The sequence below is a fragment of the Hyperolius riggenbachi genome, chromosome 6, assembly GCF_040937935.1.
Source record: "Hyperolius riggenbachi isolate aHypRig1 chromosome 6, aHypRig1.pri, whole genome shotgun sequence".
Classification (NCBI taxonomy): domain Eukaryota; kingdom Metazoa; phylum Chordata; class Amphibia; order Anura; family Hyperoliidae; genus Hyperolius; species Hyperolius riggenbachi.
Window position 1 is genome coordinate 382,334,124 of NC_090651.1, and position 26,575 is coordinate 382,360,698.

Below are 26,575 nucleotides of genomic sequence, written 5' to 3' on the forward strand. Positions count from 1 at the left end.
TGATGTTATTTTTAATTTATCATCAATATTTTTTACTTTCAAGCACAACAGTTTCTGAAAAATTATAATTTCTACAGAGACAACCAGAAGCTTTCTTTATCCGCATTAAGCATTGTAAGGGACGGTTCACAGGTAGAGATGTCGAGAACATAGAATTTTCCGTTCACGAACAGCGATCGTGAACTTCCACAAATGTTTGCGGACAAGCGAATCTGGCAAAGCGCCATAGACTTCTATGGGCAAGAGAATTTTAAAACCCACAAAGACGGTTTCTGCCCACAAAAGTGATGGAAAAGTTGTTTCAAAGGGTCCGACACCGGGACAGGTGTCGGAAAGGGATTCATGTCAAAAGTCCCACCAATAATTACGAAGTTGATGCAAAGTCGGGTTTTAATCCCTAAAGGGCAGAAATCACATTATGCACAGCTCTGGATGTCAGTGGGCTGTGGAGTGTCTCACACACACAAAAAACACAGGAGACTGATGCGCTAGCCCTCAAAAGGGCTGTTTGGGGTACTTTCGCAGTAAGTGAGGAACAAGAACACAGGCCTAGCTAATGCTTTCCCTACCTATCCGCAGCAAATCTGACCCTACTCTCGCTAACAGTCAGCAGCCAGCAGATGTGTAACTGGGGCCTGATGGGGAGGATCTGCAGGAGGAGGAGGTGCTCACTCCACATTCTCCTCTGTCACTCTGGCCTGTCACTTATAGGATGAGGTGGTGGTGGTACAAAAAAGGCAGAAGGTGGGGCAGCACATCATGCAGTCCAGGGGCAGGGCCTCCAGTGGACGTGGAAGCCAGCAGCCACAGCCTGCTTCTGAAACCACCCACTCCCAACCCACAGTGACTGCTGCACCCCCTTCAAGCTGTAAGTGGCTGTTTACCACAGCCGTATGGCAGTATTTTGACAAGTCTGCTTCCAGTGGTGAGCGAAAATGGCGATATTCTCTTTTCATTAATCTTCACGGAAATAATGTAAAATTCAACTTTGAATTAAAAATGCCATTAAAAATCATTTTGTAATAGGTTTGTGATTTTTAAAATTTTCACGCTAAAATAAACTATTTTCACGATTTTGAAAAAAATGTTTTCTGATCGAAATGCAAAAATACAATGTATTTTCTTGAAAAATATTTTCTCAAAATAAAAAAAAGCATTTTCGATAAATGACTGTAGTGAAAATTCCCAAGAAACACTGTCTGCCCCGGATGTTTGCATTGCCATATGAATGCTATGCCACTTCAAGGTGCGAAGAGGAAAAGTGTCTTCAAAGCTTGAAAATGGAGGCCTCCATTGCCACTTGAAGAACCAACACTTGATGGAGTTTGATTGGTGCAAGCAGCAGACCAGTCAGAGCGGCAGCACCACCTTGTGCTTGACCATTCCGTTCTCCTGCACATCCAGCAGCAGCATCCAGCAGTAAACGTAGCCAACCCTCCTCTGTTCCCTCCACTGCTCCCTCAACATTCAGGCTGGTGATACCAGCCAGTCTCAGTAGCTCTCTTCACAGCTTCCCATGTTGTTCAGCCACAGTGCTTGATCTACGAGACCTTTCCTGCAATCACGGTTCTGCCTCCTACTAATAGGAGAATCTGCAAACTGAACGGGATGCTGGCCTGTGCTTTGTATTCTTAGCTCCAGCCATACTTCTTGTGGAGAAGTGGACCAATATGCTAGAGCTGCTAGGGCCAGATTTGTACTTTTCAGCACCCAAGGTCCAGTCCCACCAACTAAGGTCCCATCAATATCATACTGTCAAACTCCCTGACTACACTTCTGAGCTTACCGTGAGTCATGACCTCAGACTGTAACCTCAGCACCGTTATTTCAGTGGCCAGTCCTGACCTCAGACTTTTACCCCAGCTCTGTCCTAACTGCCGTTAGTCCAATCTCTGCCATGGCTCTGCCTCTCCCTCTTGATGTTGTAGTGTTTTTTTTCCTTTCCATTCTTCTTGTCTCTGTTAGGGTAATCCCGTGGCATGTAACCTGTTAGTCATTTGGTGCAAAGCAGTTTGCTACCGATTAGGGGTAGCGGCCATATGAAGACCAATAACTGCATAGACTTTGTACATTGGAGAGCCTGCAGCTGTCACTGGGCCTATGTTCAACGGTGCCATGAGAGCTGATCATAGTCACATTTAACAGATGAAGGCAGTGGCCTAGCTGAGTTGCTTGGGCCCCAGTGTGAGTTTTACATGGGGCTACAAGCACTCTTTTGATATGAAGCCCCAAAACCAACAAAGGACAGTTTCAGAGTCAGAGAGATGTCATCAGAGCAAGGAAATGGTTAGTTTAGTATTACTACTATTCAATGCACATACATAGGTGTTCATTACCAGTATAGCCCTAATGCAAAGTGAGATGGATGAATGGGGGCCCCTAATGGGCTCCTCTAGTCCAGGGGCCCTGGTGTGGTCACTACCTCTGCATTCTCTATTGCTACGCCACTGGATGAAGGTATTTTGATCTGGATATTGACCCAGCTGCCATTGTGGGTTCATTATCCACTCCAGGAGGAAAAGTGGCCACTGTGGTCTAGACCAGGGCTTTTCAACCTGTGGTACGCGTACCACCAGTGGTACTTTGCTGTTGGGCAGGTGGTACACTCCGGGTTTGCCTGTCACTTAATTACCCGCCTGTCTCTTGTCCCGTCTAGCCTCCACAAAGTTCAGCTCCCCCTTGCTTGCTCCTCACTGTGCTGCCCCGCGGCATACTTCAGACCTCAGCTCAGCGGTGAGGAGACAGCCAGGCGAATGGTGCACAGTGACTGCGGATATACATCAAATACAGAAAGAGACATCACTCCATCAATGCCTCCGGCTATTCCCCTCCCATATGTTCCCACTTTTCTTAAAGTGTACCTGTAAAAAAAAAAGAAAGTGCCCCGGGGTACTTACCTCGGGAGGGGGAAACCACTGGATTCTAAAGCCCCATCTACATGATACGATTCTTTGTGCAATTCGATTACAATTCTATTTACGATCCGATTAAATCCGACATGTCCGATCGGGATTCAATTCGATTTGCTATTGTTTTGCAATGGCAAATCGATTTGAATCGAATCCCGATCGGACATGTCGGATTTAATCGGATCGTAAATAGAATCGTAATCGAATCGCACAAAGAATCATATCGTGTAGATTGGGCTTTAAGAAGCTCCTTGTCGGTGTGAATGCATGCGCAGTAGCAGCTTTCCGCTCATGCTCTGGCGGGAACAGCCGAGCATGATCGGGTCCGATCTACTCCGCAGGCACACTGGTGGTACTTTACATTTTTAATGCAATAAAAGTGGTACAATTAGTGAACAGGTTGAAAAGCCCTGGTCTAGACAGCTGGAATATGTTATCCCCCTCCCCCCCCCTTCCCCCTCTGGACCAAAATTGCTAGAGATGGAGTGAGACTGACCTTCATGGATGAGTATTTCTCGGCCTGATTATCTACATACGTTTGTTACGGGATTTTTGCAAGAAGAGATTTACGAAAGTGCAGCAATGTAGTATTAATCCTACAGACATTTCTGTGGAGAAAACTCACACGTTAAGCGCAATGCATATATGGACGCGCAGACCGAACCTTCCACAATGCAGTCAGATGAAGCACCTGTGCAGTTAATTGTTGGTGGCAGAAAGTCTTTATTCCTCTGAAATGCCCCATCTTCATTTCTAGGAACATAAACCATATTACAGGAAACGCACTTTAGGGAAGAGGCTGAAATGACAAGAAAAATACAGGGTTGAAGCAGTGTTTTTTTGTGGTTTTTATCGGTGTTGAAGTGTGATCAAACAACATTACGTACCAATGCAAATCCAACTCTGAAGTAGGGTCAGATTCATCAGTGTTCACCAGAGCCGTTTTTGGACATAAGCAGTCCAGGCAAGACTCAAGGGTGCCCTCTACTGTAGCAGGTGCAAAACTGCAGCTCCCTAAGCTTTTTTTCCACCAAAATAAACACTTTTGCTGTGCACTTTATAAAACACAAAAAGAAAGTTGAGTGCTGCTGGATTAACTGAAGAAAGCAGAGAGCTCGCATGACTTTTCAGTGTAGGTTTGTTTGTATTCCACAATCCCCAGGGCAGTTTCTAGACTAAATTACACCCAGGGCAAGGGTGTAAAAATTGCACCCCCTTTTCCCCCACCCCGTAAACTTGCAAACCCTTACTCTTTAGGGACAGTCACACAGCCACAGGTCACAAGTAGATTTGCCTACTTACTAGTGACAAGCCGCTCACACTCATCCAGAAGGAAGCAGAGACCAGGAAAACACACAGGCAAAGAGAGCCCGGAAAGCCGACTCCTCCATGGGCGCTGTGCACTGACAGCCTGCAGTACCGCTACAGGACATCAGGTGTCATCACGCGGTGGTGACGTGACGATGGCTTGACGTCGGACGCAGGCAGCCCAGGAGGAGTCAAGGAAGGTGATTGCGCTGGTAATCTTCTTCTTCCATTTGACTGCACTGCATGTCTAATCTTGGGTCTAATCTCCCCACTTGCATTTACAGTGGTTGCCTATGAGGTAACCCAAGGCTTGTGAGTATTGCTATTTACATTATCCACGTGATTACCAGTACTTACTGTACTATATTGGGCTCTCGGTGTCTCTCTTGTGTTTCTTAAATGTGTGAATGTGCTGATAAGTTTAAATTGCAAGTTTTACTTTTGGAAATGAACTTTACAGTACATAATGTCAAGTGAAGTTGACTTAATACCTCAATGCCTTGCTATTTCCTGTTCCTACCCACCTCCTTAAAGAGAACGTGTAACAAAATGTACATTTTTTTTTCTTGACAAAGGGGACCCCTTGCAGGCCCCGAAACGATCGTCAGCCATTACGGTCAGATCAAAGATTACATGTGTGTGTGGTGGAACAATAAATTTCAGGCAACGTTCCAACAAGCCTGTGTGCGGATTTCTTTTTTCTATGCCTGTAACAACAAAAACGTCCCCTGGGAGGTACTCACCTCGGCAGGGTCCCAATGAGGCTTCCCCCTCCCCTGTAGCTGCAGGCAATCCAGCGCTGGCTCCCCCAAAGTTTCCCGCAATCTGGGCTAGACAAATTTGACAGGGTTAAAATATTTACCTTCTTGGCTCCAGCGGGGGCGCTGTTGCAGCTCTCAGCATGGAGATAGTCAGAAATAGCCGATCTCTGTCGGGTCTGCTGTACTATGCAGGTGCAGGAGACTTGCGCCTGCGCAGTAGAACGACCGACAGCGATCAGCTATTTCCACCTATCTCTGAGCGGAGAGCTGATACTGCGCCTGCACTGGAGACAGGAAGGTAAATATTTACATCCCCGCCGTTCAGGGAGCTTTTTCGCCACCGCCATGGGACCGAGGAGGACGGGGGAAGCCTCAATAGGACCTGGAGGCTTCCTCCACCCGAGGTGAGTACCCTCTTTAAATAATGAAAATAATGTCAGCCACACCTCCAAGAGAATGTATAACCATGGGCCTGTCCCCAGCCAGGGCTGGCTTGTCCTATATGTACAGCATGGATGGCTGCTGAAAGCTGTAGTCGCTAAGGGACCTTTTACACTTAATCAGTTGGTTTCGCATTGGTACATTTTTTTTTCCTTAGCAGTACATTGTGAGGCTAGGTACACACATAGCAGAAACGCTAACATTGCGCAAAACGCTGCGTTTTATGCAGCAATGTTAGTCTATGGGACGCAGCAAAAAAACGCAGACACCTGCGTTTTACAGTATGCGTTTTTAGATAGCTGGTTTTGTTGCATATTACGCATGAATGCCAGTAAAACGCACATAATGGAAGTCAATGGAGACACTTTCATGCATTTTACATGTGTTGTAAAATGTGATGTATTTCAGCTTCATGTTGTCTTCCTAGTGATTTGCATAAAATGCATATGCGTTTTTTAGATGCGAACCGCAAATACATTAAAACGCACGCAAAATGCTTGAAAAACGCATCTGCAGTAAAAAAAAAAACAAACGCACGAAAAACGCACACAATATTAACATAAAACATGACATAAAACCTAGTTTTTCATGTTATGTTATGTGTGCACCTAGCCTGAAAAAGATTTCAGTTAAAACATGTTTAGTGTGAACTGAGCCATAGGAAAACATGGGCATTACTTTGAAAATCAGTTATCTTTCAGTTATAACTGAGAGCAACTGACCTTAAAGAGAACCTGTACTGAGTAAAAATATTTAAAATAAACACATGAGGTAACTTCAAATGAACATTACATAGTTACCTTGCCATCAGTTCCTCTCAGAAGCTCACCATTTTCTTCTGACAATTATCCCTTCCAGTTCTGACAATATTTTGTCAGATCTGAAATATATCAGTTGCTGTCAGTAAAATATCAGTTGCTGTCAGTTATAGCTGAGAGGAAAATGGGTGTACCAGGTAATGTCCATGTTTCCCTATGGCTCAAGTGGGAGATGTTACAGTTAAACTGTGTGCTGACCAGAAAGCTGTTATGGGTAATGGCCATTTTCAAAATGGAGGACGGAAAATTCCATTGATCACAGTGCACAAACAGGACGCAGGAATGGAGAAAGAGATTGAGGAGTAGACTACACGGGAGGTAAGTATGACTTGTGTATGGTTACTTTGACTTTTATTTTCAGTACAGGTTTTCTTTAAAGAGGAACTCCGGTGAAAATAATGTAATAAAAAAAAGTGCTTCGTTTTTACAATAATTATGTATTTAGCCAGTGATTGCCCATTGTAAAATCTTTCCTCTCCCTGGTTTACATTCTGACATTTATCACATGGTGACATTTTTACTGCTGGCAAGTGATGTAGCTGCTGCTTGCTTTTTTGGCAGTTGGAAACAGCTGTAAACAGCTATTTCCCACAATGCAACCAGGTTCACAGACAGGAAACTGCCAGGAATACCACGGTACTCAGAACTTCTTGTGGGAGGGGTTTCACCACAATATCAGTCATACAGCGCCCCCTGATGGTCTGTTTGTGAAAAGGAATAGATTTCTCATGTAAAAGGGGTTATCAGCTACTGGTTGGAATGAAGTTCAATTCTTAATCACGGTTTCTCTTTAACACTGTACACATTGCACAAGTGAGTGTTTGGAGCCCTGAGGATGGGATTGTAATTCCCATGAAAAAAGGATCCACTGTGGCCTCAAAACACATGGGCGTAACTACACATTTTGGGGGCACCAGAAAAACCTTGATGCCCCACCCCCAGTGTACATGTTATGGCCAGAACCCGAAGTCTGGCCACTTCAAGTTCTGGCCAGTCAAAACTAGACGTGTCCTTCACACTGCGGCCAATACCCAAAATGAATTGATTCCTGGTGGCTCAGTTATACGGTTACTGCTCTGGCTCCTCCCCTTGCCCGCCTCCTATTGACATCTGTTAGCCAGGGACACGCATTCCCCCAGAGTCGTTCGTTGCGGCAGAACGGGTGCTGGCAGAAGCAATGTCTGCAACGTTCCCGCTCTGCTGCAACAAACGACTCTGGAAGCATGCGGGTGTCCCCGGCTGGCAATGCATGAATGGCTCTGTGTGATTGCGTGTGTCCTCGGCTGACAGATGTCAATAGGAGGCGGGCAAGGGGAGGAGCCAGAGCAGTAACCGTATAACTGAGCCACCAGGAATTAATTCATTTTGGGTATTGGCCGCAGTGCGACGGACACTTCCAGCTCTGACCAGCCAGAACCCGAAGTGGCCAGACTGCAGGTTCTGGCCGTAACATACACACCCATGCCTATCCATTGTGCCTCTTGCAGCCTGGGGGTCCATGCTGCAAGGGTCATAAAACAATTGTGGGCATCATAACTAGTGATGGGCCGAACCTCCGATTTTAAGTTCGCGAACCGGGTTCGCAAACTTCCGCGGAAGGTTCGGTTCGCGAAAAACTTCGCGAACCGCCATAGACTTCAATGGGGAGGCGAACTTTGAAAACTAGAAAAAATTATGCTGGCCACAAAAGTGATGGAAAAGATGTTTCAAGGGGTCTAACACCTGGAGGGGGGCATGGCAGAGTGGGATATACGCCAAAAGTCCCAGGAAAAAATCTGGATTGAAAGCAAAGCAGCGTTTTAAGGGCAGAAATCACATTGACTGCTAAATTGCAGGCCTAAAGTGCTTTAAAACATCTTGCACGTGTATACATCAATTAGGGAGTGTAATTAGAGTACTGCTTTACACTGACAGACCAAACTCACTGTGTAACGCACCGCAAACAGCTCTTTGTGTAGTGATGGCCATTCTGGTCTACTGCGCAACATGGCGAGATTGCTCTTCCTCACTCAGTGATGTCAGGTAATGTGTGACTGCCTTATCAACTTTCCATGGCATTGTTAAAAAGCTTACGTTTTGTTTTTAAATTACATTTTCTACTTGCTGTGTACTTGTTCAGTACCGCTACAATGAGAATCCTGTGGAGGCGGGCAAGTCTGCCATTGTGACTCCGGGGTAATGGAGAATGAGGGTTTGAATCCGGTGTGGAGCCTGAGAAACGGCTACCACTACACATCCAAGGAGGGCAGCAGGTAGGCATGCACGCCCGCCCCGAGGTAGTGACCAAAAATAACAATACAGGAGGAGGACTTTCGAGGCCCTGCTGTGTATTTGAAATGAATTAACTTTAAATCCCTTAACGAGAACCAGTTATGGCGGGCAATTATATGGTTGGCAGTCCAAAAGATCTAATTTCACGAGAATCATATGGAGGCGGGCAAGTCTGCCATTATGACCCCGGGTAATGGCCGGGGAATGAGGGTTTGAATCCGGTGTGGAGCCTGAGAAACGGCTACCACCACACAGGCAAGGAGGGCAGCAGTCAGGCATGCACGCCCGCCCCGAGGTAGTGACCAAAAATAACAATACAGGAGGACTATCGAGGGCTTGCTGTATTTGCAATGAATGTACTTTAAAACCTTTAACGAGAACCAGTTATGGCGGGCAAAGATGACACCACATTCCTTTCACAAGTCTGCCATTGTGACCCCGGGTAATGGCCGGGGAATGAGGGATGGAATCCTGGGTGGAGCCTGAGAAACGGCTACCACTACACATCCAAGGAGGGCAGCAGGCAGGCATGCTCGTCCCCAGGTAGTGACTAAAAATAACAATACAGGACTCAGGAGGACTTTTTGAGGCCCTAATTGTAATGAATCAACTTTCAATCCATTAACGGGAATCCGTTATGGAGGGCAAGTCTGCCATCCATTCAAGTGCAAGTTATGCACTGACTGCCAGGTATAATACAATGTGCAGTCACAGATGCAGTGAAAGGTATGCAGTGACTGCAAACAGCCGTTTGTGTAGTGACGGCCGTGCTGGACTGGTGCGCACCATGGCGAGAGTGCAGGTGATGGTGGCTTTTCAGCCCATATGGTCGCCCGCCTGATGTAGCTGAATGACAGAACAGTGACTGTCCAATTGATCAAATTTGGTCTGACCACAATGAAACAACGACCTTATTATCTTTGGTGTGCCACCCCCACCTGAAACACTCATATAGCTGGTCCAGGCGTTGGTGGAGGGTGGATCCCGAAGGGCTACTGCGAGGCGTTGGACTAAAGAATGTCCGCATGTCTGACATCACCCCGAGATCGCTGGAGCGTCCTGTCCTTGCCTGCGTGGACTGCGGAGGAGGAGGAGGATTACTGCCAGTGGTACCTTTATTGCGTTGTACTGTCACATCACCCTTAAATGCATTGTAAAGTATCATTGACAGCTTGTTCTGCAAGTGCTGCATCCTTTCCGCCTTGTGTGGAGTTGGTAACAGGTTTGCCACTTTGTGCCTGTACCGAGGGTCTAGTAGCGTGGCCACCCAGTACAGGTCATTCCCCTTGAGTTTTTTGATACGGGGGTCCCTCAACAGGCTGGACAACATGAAAGAGGCCATCTGCACAAAGTCGGATCCAGACGTACTCTCCATCTCCTCTTGCTCTTCCACAGTGACGTCACGCAACTCCTCTTTCTCCCCCCAGCCACGAACAATACCACGGGAACGTGGAGCAACTGAAGCCCCCTGTGACGGCTGCTGTGGTTGTTTTTCTGCCGCCGCCTCTTCCTCCTCCACAGAAACACCTTCCTCATAATCGTCATCCGAGTCTGACTCCTCTCCTTTCCCAACACGACTCCTCTTCTTCCTCCTCCTCCCCCCTCTGTGGTGCCGCAGGTGTCGAGGAAACATGTGGTTCAGATGAAAATCGCTCCCACGACTCCTCCTGCCGTAGCTGTTCCTGTTCCCGCTCCTCCACATCTTCATCCACCACTCTACGCACGGCACGCTCCAGGAAGTAAGCGTAGGGGATCAAGTCGCTGATGGTGCCTTCAGCGTGACTCACCAGGTTGGTCACCTCCTCAAACGGTCGCATGGTCCTGCATGCATTTCGCATTAGTGTCCACCTGTTGGGCCACAACATCCCCATCTTCCCAGATTGTGTCCTTCTACTGTAGTTGTACAGGTACTGGGTGACGGCTTTCTCCTGGTCTAGCAGGCGAGAGAACATGAGCAGGATGGAATTCCAGCGAGTTGGGCTATTGCATATCAAGCCTCTCACCGGCAAGTTGTTTTTCCGCTGAATGTCCGCAAAGCATGCCATGGCCGTATAAGACCGCCTGAAATGCCCACACAACTTCCTGGTCTGCTTCAGGACGTCCTCTAAGCCTGGGTACTTTGAGACCAATCTTTGCACGACCAGATTCAGCACATGTGCCATGCAGGGTACATGTGTCAGCTTTCCCAAATTCAAAGCGGAAAGGAGATTGCTGCCATTGTCACACACCACGTTGCCGATCTCCAGCTGGTGCGGGGTCAGTCATTGCTCCACCTGTTTGTTAAGAGCAGCCAGGAGAGCTGCTCCAGTGTGACTCTCCGCTTTGAAGCAAGACATGTCTAAAATTGCATGACACCGTCGTACCTGGCATGCAGCATAGGTTCTGGGGAGATGGGGCTGTCTAGCTGGAGAGGAAGAGGAGATGGCAGCACCGCTAGAGTTCAACTGCCACTCAGCCGAGGAGGAGGTTGACAGCGAAGAGGAGGTAGCTGGAGGAGAAGGAGAGGAGGTGGCAGGAGGCCTGCCTGCAAGCCGTGGAGGTGTCACAAGTCGGTCCGCTGAACAGCCACGTACTCCCTGCTTGTTGCCATCGGTCACCAGGTTGACCCAATGGGCTGTGTACGTAATGTAGCAGCCCTGCCCGTGCTTGGCAGACCAGGCATCCGTGGTCAGGTGGACCCTTGACCCAACGCTCTTCGCAATAGATGACACCACTTGCCTCTGAACTGCACGGTACAGTTTGGGTATGGCCTTTCGTGAAAAATAAGTGCGGCATGGTATCTTTCACTACGGTGTCCCAATGGCCACAAATTTACGGAAAGCCTCTGACTCCACCAGCTTGTATGGTAATAGCTGGCGAGCTAATAGTTCCGCCACACCAGCTGTCAGACGCCGGGCAAGAGGTTGACTGGCCGAAATTGGCTTCTTCCGCTCAAAGACTTCCTTCACGGACATCTGGCTACTGCTGTGGGCAAAGGAGCAGGAACCGCTCAAGGGCAGCGGCGGTGTGAAGGAGGGTGGCCGTGAAAGTTCAAGGTAGAAAGCGGATGAAGACGATGCACCTGAAGGAGGAAGAGGAGAAGGAGGGTGGCTTGTCTTTTGAGGGGTGCTGCTTTTCCTCAGGTGTTCTTCCCATAGCTGTTTGTGCCTTTTCTCCAGGTGCCTTCGTAAGGCACTTGTCCCTACGTGACTGTTGGCCTTTCCACGGCTCAATTTTTGGAGGCAGAGAGAACAGATGGCTTTGCTCCTATCTGAGGCACACACGTTAAAATATTTTTAAACCACTGAGCCCCCCTGGGGTGATGGCACTACGGTGGCATCAACAACTGACCTTGAAGGGCATGTTTGCTGCCTGGCCATAGCTAGCGATACATGGCACCGGACACTGCCCCCAGCTGTTTCTGAGGACGAGCTCCCTCTGCTTCTATCATGGAGTCGTCTCCTCCTACTCCTCTCTGGCTCCCCCTCTGAACTGTCCCCCTGGTCATCTCCTCTATTGGGAACATACGTGGCATCCGTATAATCGTCATCATAATCCTCCTGCCCAGCTTCGCTTTCCTCAGACAACTCCACAACTGCACCAACTTCAGGTGGTTCATCATCCCCCTCCTCACACATTACGTCCATACTATCGCCACCTAACTCAGACGTATGAGGTGGTGTACCTGCGCCTTCTTCTTGTTGTTGCAGTAGTGGCTGTGAATCAGTGATTTCACCACCACCACCAAATAACTCCTGTGAAGTGTCAAATGCAGCGGATGTGGTGCTTGCTGTAGCACTGGTGGCTGCGGGAGATGAGGTGTTCTGTGTTAAATACTCAAGCACGTCCTCAGAATTTTGGGAAGTGATGGCACGTGCCTTCTTCTGAGCACTGTACTTTGGGCCAGGTCCGCACGAAATCACAGCAACACCACCTCGCACAGACCTGCCAGTGCCAGGTGGCCTCCCTCTGGGTCTGCCTCTACCTCTTCCTCTACCTGGTTTGTCCATTTTGTCCATCTCGGGGGGAAGCTAGGTATATGCAGTGAGGTGAGTTCACTGAGCACAAAAGGTAGTTATATGCAGTGAGGTGAGTTCACTAAACACAAAAGGTAGTTATATGCAGAGAGGTGAGTTCACTCAACACAAAGGTAGCTATATGCAGTGAGGTGAGTTCACTCAACCCAAAGGTAGTTATATATGCAGAGAAGTGAGTTCACTCAACACAAAAGGTAGATATGCAGTGAGGTGAGTTCACTCAACCCAAAGGTAGTTATATATGCAGTGAGGTGAGTTCACTCAGCACAAAAGGTAGTTATATGCAGAGAGGTGCGTTCACTCAACACAAAAGGTAGTTATATGCAGTGAGGTGAGTTTACTGAACACAAAAGGTAGTTATGTGCAGCGAGGTGGGTTCACTCAACACAAACGTAGGTGTATGCATTGATGAGGTGGGTTAACTAAACACAACAGGTACTAATAGTAGATAAATGCAGTACTGGGTAGTACAATGTGCAGCTCCCTGTCACACACACAGGTAGTCACTGAATGTGCTGCTGCTGCTGGGCTGCTGGCAGTGGGACACACACAGTATGAATTAGCAATGCTGTCTAAGCAACACAAGTGTCTCATACACACAGGGAGTCACTGAATGTGCTGCTGGTGGGCTGCTGGCAGTGGGACCACAGTATGAATTAGCAATGCTGTCTAAGCAACACAAGTGTCTCACATACACAGGTAGTCACTGAATGTGCTGCTGCTGCTGCTGCTGGTGGGCTGCTGGCAGTGGGACACACAGTATGAATTAGCAATGCTGTCTAAGCAACACAAGTGTCAGTTTCAAACACAGGAAAAAAAAATTGATCACACGAGCAGGATGAGCTCTGAAAAGAGCTGTTCTGGTGCGCTATTATAGCAATAAGATTCAGCTAGGAGCAAGCTAAGAAGGCAAGAGCCTGACTAATCTGTCCCTCGGAGAACAAGTCTGCAGCAGCTGTCCCTAGTCTGTCTCTAGCAGGCACACGAATAAGGCTAATGGCCGCCGGAGCCTGCCTTATATAAGGGAGGGTGGGGCTCCAGGGCTTAGCGTAGCTGGATTGGCTACAATGTGCCTGCTGACTGTGATGCAGAGGTTCAAAGTTTACCCTCATAGAGCATTATGGGGCGAATCGAACTTCCGGGAAAGCTCGCTCTCGCCGGAGAAGGCGAACCACCTGAGGTTCGCCTGGAACCGTTCGGCCCACCTCTAATCATAACCTTCATATACATAACTAGTGAAGGCACCAAGATTTTTCCCTTAGGTAATATTTTCACACTTTTTTTTTCTAAGCCACCTGCAGGCCAGATAATACTCAGAATAGGAAACCATAATAGTATCAGTCAGACACCCGCGCCAGACTGAGGTTGGCAGCAGCTGAATGGATTGCAGACAGTATCCCTGGAGTACTGTATAGAGACTAAAATTGGAATAAAATCCACAGCGCTAATTGTAAAAAGTAATTAAACCATTTAATCTATAAGAATCGTGAAGTTTTACTCCTACAAACCCAATTGGGTATAATAGGCACGCATTACCCTCACACACACTTTCTCACTGCAGTGAGCACAAGCAAGGCAGGAAAAATATGGGCCCAATAAAATAAAGTGTACTACTTCCTCTGATTAACCATTTCAGCCCACGGGTATTTTTCACCTTATGGACGAGAGGAATTTTCACCTGTCAGCGCTCCTCCCATTCATTCCCCAATAACTTTATCACTACTTATCACAACTAAATGATCTATACCTTGTTTTTTCCGCCTTCAATTAGGCTTTCTTTGGGTGGCACATTATGCTAAGAATTATTTTATTCTAAATGCATTATGATGGGAATAATAAGAAAAAAATGGGAAAAAAATCATTATTTTTCAGTTTTTAGCCACTATAGTTTTAAAATAAGTCACGCTACCATAATGAATCCACACATTTTATTTGGCCATTTGTCCCGGTTATTGCAACGTTACAATTGTATCCCTACTAGTACAATGTATGGTGACAATATTTTATTTGGAAATAAAGGTGCATTTTTTTCTGATTTACATCCATCACTAATTTTTAGCCCAATATTTATATGCCCTCTTGTCATAGATATTTTTTTTCCCCTAAAGTCAATAGGTGTAATTTACTATTTGGCCACAAGATGTCCCCGCTAAGAAAAAATCCTACTAGCTTACAGTGTACGCTAATAGGATACAATGTATCATTACATTGTAACTAGGGGAAGTGACGTAGGCTTTAGAGATGGCCCGAATGGTTCCCCCGGCGAACGGTTCCCGGCAAACTTCCGGGGTTCGTGATCGCGGAGAACCACAAACTTTTCCCGGAAGTTCGGTTCGCCCCATAGTGCATCATGAGGGTCAACTTTGACCCTCTACATCACAGTCAGCAGGCACATTGTAGCCATTTAGGCTACACCCCCTCCTGGAGCCCCCCCTTATAAAAGGCAGGCGGCGTCAGGCTTTCCCCTCACTCGTGTGTCTGCAGTAATTAGTGAAGGGATAGCTGCTGTAGACTCTCATAGGGAAAGCTTAGTTAGGCTCTTGTAGGCTTCTTAGCTTGCTCCTTGCTGATTCTTATTGCTAAAAAAAAGCACCCCACAACAGCTCTTTTGAAAGCTAATCTTGTTCTTGTGATCTTTTTTTTTTCCCCACCGACACTTGTGTTGCATAGACAGCCTTGATAATTCATACTGTGTGTGTGCCACTGCCAGGCCCAGCACATTCAGTGACTACCTGTGTGTGTGACTACCTGAGTGTGTGACAGGTGCACATTGTAATACCCATTACTGCATATACCTACCTACCTGTTGTTCCCAGTGCACTCACCTACCTACGTGAGCACATGCAGAGTCACTGTGCCTGTTCGGTACCTGTCTGTGTGTGACAGGTGCACATTGTAATACCCATCCCTGCATATACCTACCTGTTGTTCAGTGCAGCCACCTACCTACGTGAGCGCACACAGTGTCACTCTGCCTGTCCGGTATCTATCTGTGTGTGACAGGTGCACATTGTAATACCCATCACTGCATATACCTACTACTACCTGTTGTTCACTTCAGTGCACCCACCCACCTACCTGAGCGCATGTAGTGTCACTGTGCCTGTGTGGTACCTGTCTGTGTGTGACAGGTGCACATTGTAATACCCATTACTGCATATACCTACCTGTTGTGTTCAGTGCACCCATCTACCTACTTTAGTGCATGCAGTGTGATATACCACTCCATGCATACCTGTTAACTGCACCTGTGTGACTGCACATTGTATTACTCAAGTCAGTGCATACCTTTCACTTCACCCCCCCCTCCCCGATATGGACAAAACAGATACAACAGGTAGAGGCAGAGGTAGAGGCAGACCCAGAGGAAGGCCACCCGGCAGGCCTGTGCGAGGTCGTGCTGATGTGATTTTGTGCAGCCCTGGACCAAAGTGGGCGGTGTAAGTAACGTACCTGCCCTGACCATGCTTGGCAGACCAGGCACTCATGGTCAGTGTCACGATTTCGCGAACGCCATTGTGGCAAGCGCATGTAAATGCGCGCAAACTATGATCTGGAGAGCCCCTTTAATTCATATGCCTGGCTTTTAGAAACTCAGTGTTTTTCCATCTCACAACCCCTGAATTGGGGAATGTGAATGTTTGTGTTGTACTTACTGAGAGAAAGCAAGAAGTTTTAAATCAGGATGATACCATTTATTGGCTAACTAAAAATGAATAAAATAAGCAAGCTTTTGGCCTTGCAGCCTTCGTCTGGCTTATATCCTGTTAGTTTGCAAACTGGTGGTACAGTGGCTTACTGAGAGAAGCCATTCACCCTAAAACCAGACCATCCACACAGGAAAAAGGTTATCTAAAAGGGGGGCAATAAAGATTCTCCAGGAAGTCTCCTATCCTAGTTTTAAAGATAAGGAGAGGAACAGATCCGGGTCGTAAACTCATTAGGACCCATTCACATTCCTGCATCTAGCCTGAGGGGAGGTAGAGAGTAAAGCTAAGTACCCACGGGGGTACAATTGTAGCTGTCGCCGCACACGGGAGCGTGTGCGCGACAGTTCGGCGGCAGTTCGGCGACAGCTCGTCGCCAAATCCCTCTGCATCCACACGGCAGCAGAGGGATTAGCGATGCGGCGGAAGCTGTCGCCGAGTTTCCTCCCCCCCGCCGGAAGCTCCGTGTGGTGTGTGTGGGTAGCTGTCGCTAGCCCGCATACACATGCGGGGCTAGCGACAGTTCCGGCGAGGTTGCGGCGACGACTGTAGCCGGCGATTGAACATGTCAATCGCCTGGCGACAGCTCCGACGGGCGACGGTTCGGGGCGCGCGCATCATACACACGGGGGAACTGTCGCCGCAACATGCGCGTGCCACGCGGTTGTGGCGACGGCCGTCCCCCGTGAGTATGGGCCTTTAGAGAGAATGACTTTTAATTCACCTTTATATGAAAGAATAAGTCATTCAGACATTTTACTAAATTAATCAGTTTCTGTCGAGGCTAGCCATTACAAAATTAGCAGACCATTAGTAGTAATGATTTGTGTGTGGTGGAACCATTCAGAATGTTCCTACCATTATCCCAAAACAAGCAACAGCGTGATTTGCCTCGGGATACCCCAAGATGCACATGTTTGGTATCTGTGTGACACAGAACGCTAGAAGCGCACCCGTGTCACTCGCTGCAGGTTTTGGTCAGCTGTTGCCGAGCTATGATCATCCCAGTTATTTCCTATTCTTTCTGCTTGTCATGACAAAGGGCGGGAGAAGGTATACAACACCCATCTCCTTTTACAACTCCGCCCTCTGGCAGAGGAAGAGTTAAAAACCAACAATGCTGGACAGAGGAGAGAGTCTTTTGTCCAGCCTTGCGATACCATCAAAGGAATTGGCATTATGACAAGACTTATCGATTCCACAGAACTTTCCATAACTGGATTTAAATCTTCTGTTGGACTTCATATCACAAAGGACACGGTAACTTGACAAACTGCTCAGACTGTAATCAGCTATTATTTTCATATTGTACCCTTATTATTTCTGTATCCATTTGTTTCTATTGCTATATTTTGTTCTGCATTATTTTTGCTATATTTTGTTGTGCATTATTTCTTTAAATAAACGATTTAAAAATCGTTCGTCTAAGGGCTGTTCTGAAAAATCTCCGCCAAAAGAATTCACATCTTCAAAGAGAGACATGTTACCATAACTGTTTTGATATTAAATATTGTTAGTTTTGCTATCTCTAGAAAGGTTGTCTAATTAACCCTTTTTCCTACAGGATTTAGGAGTTAGAATTAGCGCATTCGCACGTTTTTATTGCGGATTGGTGGCAGCGACCTGGCCTCTATATGAGAGCACATATTGTATCGATTATATATACAATCGAAATTGGACTGTGAATGGACTCACCAACCAATCCAAAAGGTTACTTTGCCTGCAGTTCTGACCGCCTTCAGGATTCCCTCAGGGTCTGAGGCTTTATGGTAAACTGCAGCAAAGGGAACAGGAATTGGTGGGTGACTGCGCATACGTCACATTGCCGGCAGCGGTGCGACCAATCTTTGGCGTCACTCTGTTCACCATATTACAAACCATCGGATGTGTCTATTCCCCGAATGGTAACGGTGTCAGATTAGACAAGATCGGCGCACGTTGTCGCATTATTACCTGACGACCCAGCAACCGCTATTTTAACGTCAACTTGCTCACAGTCTTACAAGCCATCGGAGGCGATTAATCCCTGATGGTACTGGAGTAAGTTAGACGAGATTGCGGGGCTGTTCGTCACAGTCAGGTGGACCCTTGACCCAACGCTGTGGGCTTAGGTCAACTAGTAATGCTATAAAGAACAGTGTGCTTGCTTGGCACAGTTCTGTTCTGCCCCGAGGAACTGCTGAGGTTGTCTATTTTTAAAAACAGGCCCACTAAATAATACTTTTAGCTGCTCTTTTATCTATCTTGGGGACACTGGCTGCACATTTGTCACTCCAGCCTTCCCAGTTCTGACTATTTGTTGAGTCCTTCAAGTAGGACTCTCTCTCTTACATTCATTTTATATTATGCAGCCAATGAAGTGAGACTCCTTTCTTTGACTTTTTAATGTGTTGGGACAGAGCATGAGTCAGGAATTTATACATAGACAATTTGCAGCTGAACCCTCCAAGGGGTAAAGGAACAGAACTGTGAGAATCCGCTCAGCTGCCTGTGCAGGCAGGCAGCCTTTTGACCATTGTTTAGGTTTGCATGCTGCAGGACTCTGGAACAGAGACCTGTCTTTCCATTGCAAGTTTCTGGTCTGTTCTCTTGCTGGGGAATTTGCATACATTCATTATGCAAATCCCCTACCTGCCTTCTTTGATGACTGGCACTATAAGAGCTTTATGTTTCCCAGAAGGCTTTGCTGGTCATTTCCTTTCCATGGTCTGTTCCTGATGGACACTGCTGGAGTGTCAGCCATTGCTATCTCGTATAGTTAATTCCTGGGGGTTGCTTTAGGCTTCCCTTCTAGCCCAGTCAGGTTGTATTATCTGTATTACAATACAATACAATAACATTTCTATAGCGCTTTTCTCCCATAGGACTCAAAGCGCTTAGGCTCTCTCAGATTCAGTAATTAGTAGGATGAAGTATTCACACAACAAAAGTTACATTTCTGCAAATGCCAGACTGAACAGGTGGGTTTTCAGTCTGGATTTAAACACGTCCAGGGATGGGGCTGTCCTGATCTGTTGAGGTAAAGAGTTCCAAAACGTAGGGGCAGCATGACAGAAGGCTCTGGGACCAAAAGTTTTTAAGTGGACTCTGGGTATGACTAGATTATTAGAACCTGTGGATCTGAGAATGCGGGGATTGCTACGCAGCTGTAACATATCTTTCATGTATCCAGGGCCTAGATTATTCAGGGAGTAGGCCGATCTTGAATAGGACCCTCCATTCTATAGGTAGCCAGTGAAGGGAATGCAGGACTGGCGTTATGTGGCAGTGACAGGGTTGGTTGGTTAGCAGTCTGGCAGCAGTATTCTGTATCAGCTGTAGGCGGTACAAGGCCTTTTTTGGAAGGCCAGTGTAGAGAGCATTGCAGTAGTCCAGTCGGGATGTGATGAAGGCGTGGACTAAGGTTGGCAGATCTTCTGGGGGGATGAGGTGCTTGATTTTTGCAATGTTCTTCAGGTGAAAATAGGATGATTTCACCACAGCAGAGATTTGAGTTCTAAAGTTTAAATCCCCATTAATTAGAACTCCCAGGCTACGCACATGATCAGAGCTGCGTAGATCCGTGCCTCCTATTCCCAGTGGTGAAGACTGCAAGTTAAGTTGTTTTGTTATCATGCTCTGCCCTCCAATCAGAAGGACTTCAGTTTTGTCTGCATTTAGTTTCAGCCAGTTGTCATTCATCCATTGCTGTAGTTCACGTAAGCAGGCGTTTATAGTTAGAGTTGGGTCTGTCACACCAGGCTTGAAGGAAAGATATAGTTGGGTGTCGTCTGCATAGCAGTGGTATGTCAGGCCATGTTTTTGGATTAGTTTTCCCAACGGTAGCATGTAAATCGTGAAAAGCAGGGGAGAGAGGATTGAGCCCTGGGGCACCCCATACTTAAGTGTTACAGGGGTGGACAGGAAGGGCCCCATAGACACTTTGTGGGTTCTGCCACTCAAGAAGGATTGGAACCACTGAAGTACTATGCCATCAATGCCGCAGTATTCCTGTAGCCTGTTTATCAAGATGTCATGGTCAACTGTGTCAAAGGCTGCAGAAAGGTCTAGCAGTATGAGGATCGAGCACTCTCCTCTGTCTCTTGCCATGAGCAGGTGGTTGCATATTTGGATGAGGGCAGTTTCAGTGCTGTGGTGTTTCCTGAAGCCAGACTGGAATGGGTCATAACTGTTATTTTGTAGGATTCTGGCTTCTAGCTCGTGTGTCTGCAGTAATTAGTGAAGGGATAGCTGCTGTAGACTCTCATAGGGAAAGCTTAGTTAGGCTCTTGTAGGCTTCTTAGCTTGCTCCTTGCTGATTCTTATTGCTAAAAAAAAGCACCCCACAACAGCTCTTTTGAAAGCTAATCTTGTTCTTGTGATTTTTTTTTTTCCCACCGACACTTGTGTTGCATAGACAGCCTTGATAATTCATACTGTGTGTGTGCCGTAATGCTGTAAGTTGGATGGCGGACCTTATAGCGGAGACTTTGTCTGTGAAGAAATGGGCAAATTGGTCACAGAGGTCCTTTGAAGACTCGATATTAAGTTTTTGACATGCTGGGTTGCTGAGTTTTTCCACTGTGCGGAACAGTTGGGCTGGTTTGTTAACTGCATTTGCAATCTCTTGTGATAGAAAGGATGATTTTTTTCCCGTGATTACCTTTTGGTAGCTCTTCAAGTGGAAGATTAAGGCATGTTTGTCTTCTGGGGACTGAGATTTGCGCCACAGCCTCTCAAGTTTTCGGCCTTGTCTTTTCAGCTCTTTTATACCGTTATCAAACCACTGTGCATGATGGTGTGGAGTAAGATATTTGGTGCGCAGAGGAGCAATGGTCTCAAAGGTGGAGGACACACATTTGTTGTATTTAAATACCAGAGTATCAGGGTCCAAGCTGGAGTCAGTCAATTCATCAAAGCTAAGGTTATCTCGGATATGTTGAGGTGTTAGCCCTTTTAAGCGGCGATATTTTATTTGATTCTTGACCTGGTGTTTGACGGCTGGTATTGAGAGGGAGAAGTGGATAGTGGGATGGTCTGACCAGGCAACAGGATTAATTTCCACATTGGCTATTGACAGCCCAGTATGGAATATAAGGTCCAGAGTGTGACCTTTCCTGTGAGTAGCAGAGCTGATTGATTGGAGGAAGCCCAGTTCATGTAAGGCACGAGGTAGCTCTTTTCCAAATTGTGAGGAGGAGTCGTCCACCCATGTATTGAAATCTCCAAGAACAATCCATCTGGGGTGTTCCAGTGTTAGGTTGCATAGGAGGTCTACAAGTTCCTCAAGGAAGTCTGAGTATTTTTCTGGTGGGCGGTAGATCAGCAATATGTTAATGTTTTCCTCAGCTGAAAGTTGCACCCCCAAGCATTCAAACGAGTTGGTAGGACCTACAGTAAGTAGTCTGATTTTCAAAGCTGATCTAAAGCAAAGTGCAACCCCTCCTCCCCTGCGTTCTTTCCTGTTGCAGTATATCACGGAATAGTTTGTTGGCACAGCTGCCTCCAGGGTGGGGCCAACAGGTTCAGAAAGCCAGGTTTCAGTCAGGCAGGCCAGATCAGAAGACTCTATTAGATCATGTATGATTGCTGTTTTGTTGTTTATTGATCTGACGTTGCAGAGGACAGCCTTGATGGGGCTACCCTGGGAGCTGAGGTCTGAGATTGAGGACTCCAGGAGGGAACAGTCTCCAGATGTGTGGCTGTCATCTCTGCTGGATTGTGCTGGAGCTATTAGGGTTGTTGGCTTTGTGTACTCTGTAGATTTTGTCACAGAGTTATTTTGTTTCTGCAGTGAATAACGTCTTTTCCCACGTCCCCTGGATCCTCTCTTTGTCTTTCTGTAGATTCCAACAGACTTAAGTAGAATTATTGTTGATTTGTCAATTGGATATATATTTCTTGGTTGGTATACAGCTAGAAGTGTCTGTGCTGCATATTGATGTTTACACATTAGGATGGACAAGAGACAGCTCAGGGCTCCTGCTAAGAAAGGCCCTATTTAAAGTCAAGGTGTGAACTTTCACGGCTGTGGCTGGTATCCTGCAGAGATCAAAGGGCCTGTATAGACTGAATTGTCCTTACACAGAGATGTATGGATGGACAGCATGGATTTGAAAACACAGTCCTTTGTTTAGGAGTTTGAAGATATAATATATGTAGAAAAATATAGTCTATTGAGCATAGATGCTGTAGATAATCGATGAAAGTTACTCACAGGATGGGAGACGGCGGGCACAAAGAGGCAGAAAGTCTTTAAGGTCTCAGGTCAATTCCAAGGAAGGTGTGCAGTGTTCAGCCGTGTGTGATACCAAGGAAGATCCAATCCAGCTTAAATCTTTGCCATCCCAAGTAATCCAGGTGTTCTGAAAGGTTATAGGTGTTGCTGGAGAAGTGATACATTAGAATCCACTGAAATTTTGGTCCAGTCTTTCCATTAAGAGGTTTAAAGTAGCAGAAATGAGATGTAATGTCTGGAGCAGCCTTAGAGAGCAGCAGCACCAGTCTGGGCGCGCTCAGTTAGTTATGGGTATTGCCTGTTCTGTCTTGTCTTGCCTGTTGCCATTGTCCTGTCCAAACGGTGGTCGACAGGAAATGGTTCTGATCTCTGTTCTTGGAGTATAGCTGGTGCAGCGGTTGCTACCAGCTATCTCTTCTGTTCTGTCTCCTGGGATCTCGCTAGCTACTGTCCGCTAGCGCTGTGGATCCTTCTGTTCTGCTACTCTGTACCTGGATCGCGCTAGCCACTTTTCGCTAGTGCTGTGGATCCTATCTCTCGCTTGTCCCTGTTTTCGTATGTCTGTCTTGTCTGCTACGCTTGCTGGAGGCTCGGTGAGGTAACCGTTAAGCAAGCGTATGCGTCCTCTGTTTCATGTTTGTCTGTCAATGGTTAGTTAGGCGTGCTTGTCTCTATTATGCTTATCACGTGGAGAACGCGCATAACCGCGTGCACTGTTGCGAATGAGTGCGGTGTCCGCAGTTAGCTAGCGTTTGTTATTTTCCTTGTTATTCTCATTGTATTATTTGCTGTGCCTTTGCTAACCTCGTATTCTGTTCTGATCTGCCTTGTGTTATCATGTCTGGCGATCGCACCTCTCGCGATCGCGTTCCTATTTCATATCTGCTGTTGTGTGTGCGCGGTCGCGGGGTGGCGACTAGATTGGCGCACACACATACAATCTGTCCCTTTGCTCGTTCTCATTCGCAATCGCCTCGATTGCGTTCTGCGCTTCGCACAATTCCTGTCTGGCATTTGTGGAGGTACATAGGATTGGTTCCTCTGCACTCCCCAGTGCCATCTGCCGACAGGAATTTTCCCTCTACGGGTGCGTAGCACCTTTTGCTAGGTGCCTGTAAATATACGCTTCTGGAGGATTTCCGCCGTGTCAGCGCACGCGTTGTGCGCTGATCACGGAGAAAGTTCCACAATCGTTACAAGAACGAGTGATTCAGCCTACAAGGCTGCACCGCTAACCAAAACATTACTGTAACGATTGGTGTCAGCAACCAGAGAGAGAATCTGATTCTTGGCGAGCTGCAGAATACAGATATATACCTGATTATTGAGGATCTGCAGAGTCGTCAATAAGCAAATATGTCTAACCTCTAGACACCTGAGTGTGTGAGTGTTTTGGTGCAACAGTAATCTTTGGACCACCATAAGTAGAGAAGACTCTACTGCAGTCAAGGACACCTGGAGAGGGAGTCCCTGACTGATAAGGAGCAGTGTCCCTTCTGTAGAGCAGGGGACCCCTGCGGGAAGGCTGGACACCCTGAGGGGGGTGACAGCCAGAAGGTCAGACAGGCCGGGTCGGCAACAGTGTATCAGATATGCAAGGTACCAAATCAGAGATCAGAAGAATAGTCAGGAAAGCTACAGGTCATAACAGATATCAGAACAAGGTCTAGTCTGGGGTGTGAGGGCCGTGATCTCAACACCCTGGAACTATGCTAGAGAATAACACAGATGATATACAGTATTCATAGTCTGGGGTGTGAGGGCCGTGATCTCAACACCCTGGAACTATGCTAGAGAATAACACAGATGCTATACAGTATTCCTAGTCTGGGGTGTGAGGGCCGTGATCTCAACACCCTGGAACTATGCTAGAGAATAACACAGATGATATACAGTATTCCTAGTCTGGGGTGTGAGGGCCGTGATCTCAACACCCTGGAACTATGCTAGAGAATAACACAGATGATATACAGTAACTGGCTAAGTGTGGATTCCCAGGTCCTCCTGGTTCTACCACACCGAAAGATCTGACTAAGGTCTGAGTGCTAACACATAAGCATTCGCAACTTCAGACAACCAGCAACTGAACAGCAGGAGATATATATAGTAAAGCGCCCCACAGCGCCGCCCAGCTTCCATCAACCAATCACTGACTGAGCAGGAATCAGCTGACCGCCCTTATCAGCTGATCTTCCTCCTATTGGTATAAAGAGCTTGTCTTGCAGCGCGCGCGCGCGTAGCTCTCCATCTGTGTGCACTACTAGGTCCAGACAACCCAGACACATGTTCCTGCGGGGAAACCGCCACACTGGACGCAGAATCCGCCGCCTTACCGTCAGAACATGCGGCGGCCCCCACACCATTCTTCCCATGTGCACCATTAGTTCCAGATAACCCAGACGCATGCTGACGCGGACAAACCGCCGCATCAGACGCGGAATCAGCCGCCTTACTGTCAGAACACGCGGCGGCTTTTCCGCTATTCATCACAGTACCCCACCCCCGAGGAGTGGACTCCGGACACTTTCCACCAGGCTTTCCAGGATGTAAATCATGGAACTCTTTCTTCAAATCCTCCGCATGCATGCGGCAATCTGGCACCCAAGATCTCTCCTCTATGCCATATCCTTTCCAGTGGACCAGATACTGTACGGAATTCTGCACTAGGCGAGAATCCATAATCTTTTCAATCTCATACTCTGGTTGGTCATCCACCAACACAGGGGGGGGGGGGGGAGGAGTCCACCTGTACAGCTGGTTTCAACAGGGACACATGGAACGATCTCACACCTTTCATGCTGGCTGGGAGATCAACAGCATATGTGACATTATTAATGTTCTTAGCCACTGAAAATGGTCCTATACATTTAGGGCCTAGCTTGGGCGACAATTGTTTCAAGGCCAAATGACGAGTGGACACCCACACCAGATCTCCTGGGGAGAATCTCCACTCTACAGACCGATGTTTATCTGCCTGCTTCTTCTGGGTTTGGAAGGCTTTCTCTAGGTTCCTCTTAACCATTCCCCAAATCTCTTTCAAGGCCCTCTGCCAGTCCTCCAGAGCTGGGAAAGGAGTTGATGCGACTGGCAAAGGAGCAAACTTAGGTGATCTACCTGACACCACTTGAAAGGGGGAATACCCAGAAGAAGAGCTTTTCAGATTGTTGTGCGCAAACTCTGCAAACGGCAAAAACTTTACCCAATCAGTTTGCGCATCAGCAACATAGCACCTGAGAAATTTTTCCAGAGATTGGTTAACTCTCTCGGTCTGGCCGTTGGTCTGAGGTAGTGTTGGGCGAACAGTGTTCGCCACTGTTCGGGTTCTGCAGAACATCACCCTGTTCGGGTGATGTTCGAGTTCGGCCGAACACCTGATGGTGTTCGGCCAAACCGTTCGGCCACATGGCCGAACTAAGAGCGCATGGCCGAACGTTCCCCGAACGTTCGGCTAGCGCTGTGATTGGCCGAACGGATCACATGGTTCGGACCCGAACGCGCTCTGATTGGCCGAACTGTCACGTGGTTCGGGTAAATAAATACCCAAACCACGTCATATCTCCACCATTTGTCTGTGGGTTTAGCTTTGGGTAGGCAGGCAGGGTAGTTCGCGCTCCAGCCACGCTAGCCAGGGTCCCCCCAGTCATTGTGTGTCGCTGCTGGGAACAGTAGTACACCGCTCGCTCAGCCACACTATATAGCATTGTGTTTACTGCCACTCTGTGTACCTGGCTCAGCCACACTATATAGCATTGTGTTTACTGCCACTCTGTGTCTGCTGGGAACAGTAGTACACTGCTCGCTCAGCCACACTATATAGCATTGTGTTTACTGCCACTCTGTGTACCTCGCTCAGCCACACTATATAGCATTGTGTTTACTGCCACTCTGTGTCTGCTGGGAACAGTAGTACACTGCTCGCTCAGCCACACTATATAGCATTGTGTTTACTGCCACTCTGTGTACCTCGCTCAGCCACACTATATAGCATTGTGTTTACTGCCACTCTGTGTCTGCTGGGAACAGTAGTACACTGCTCGCTCAGCCACACTATATAGCACACTATATGCTGCTGGGTTAGCGTTGCCGTTCCCTGTTTATTGAACCTCTCATCTTTATTACATTTATGA

General features: G+C 47.3%; 1 protein-coding gene across 2 annotated transcripts in view; it reads right to left on the reverse strand.

Annotated features, from left to right (window-relative positions):
* The window catches only part of LOC137523104 (uncharacterized), a 72,982-nt gene that overhangs the window by 34,547 nt on the left and 11,860 nt on the right, over window positions 1–26,575 (reverse strand). Inside the window, exons 1-2 of one of the 2 annotated variants that reach the window (XM_068243322.1) lie at window positions 6,220–6,288; window positions 3,535–3,708 (exon numbers count right to left, since the gene is read on the reverse strand). In XM_068243322.1, coding sequence (XP_068099423.1) covers window positions 3,535–3,679 — 145 coding nt within the window. In that variant the 5' untranslated portion in view covers window positions 3,680–3,708; window positions 6,220–6,288. Of the gene's footprint in view, window positions 1–3,534; window positions 3,709–6,219; window positions 6,289–26,575 lie in introns of those variants that run through there. The other variant, XM_068243321.1, reaches the window with a different exon arrangement.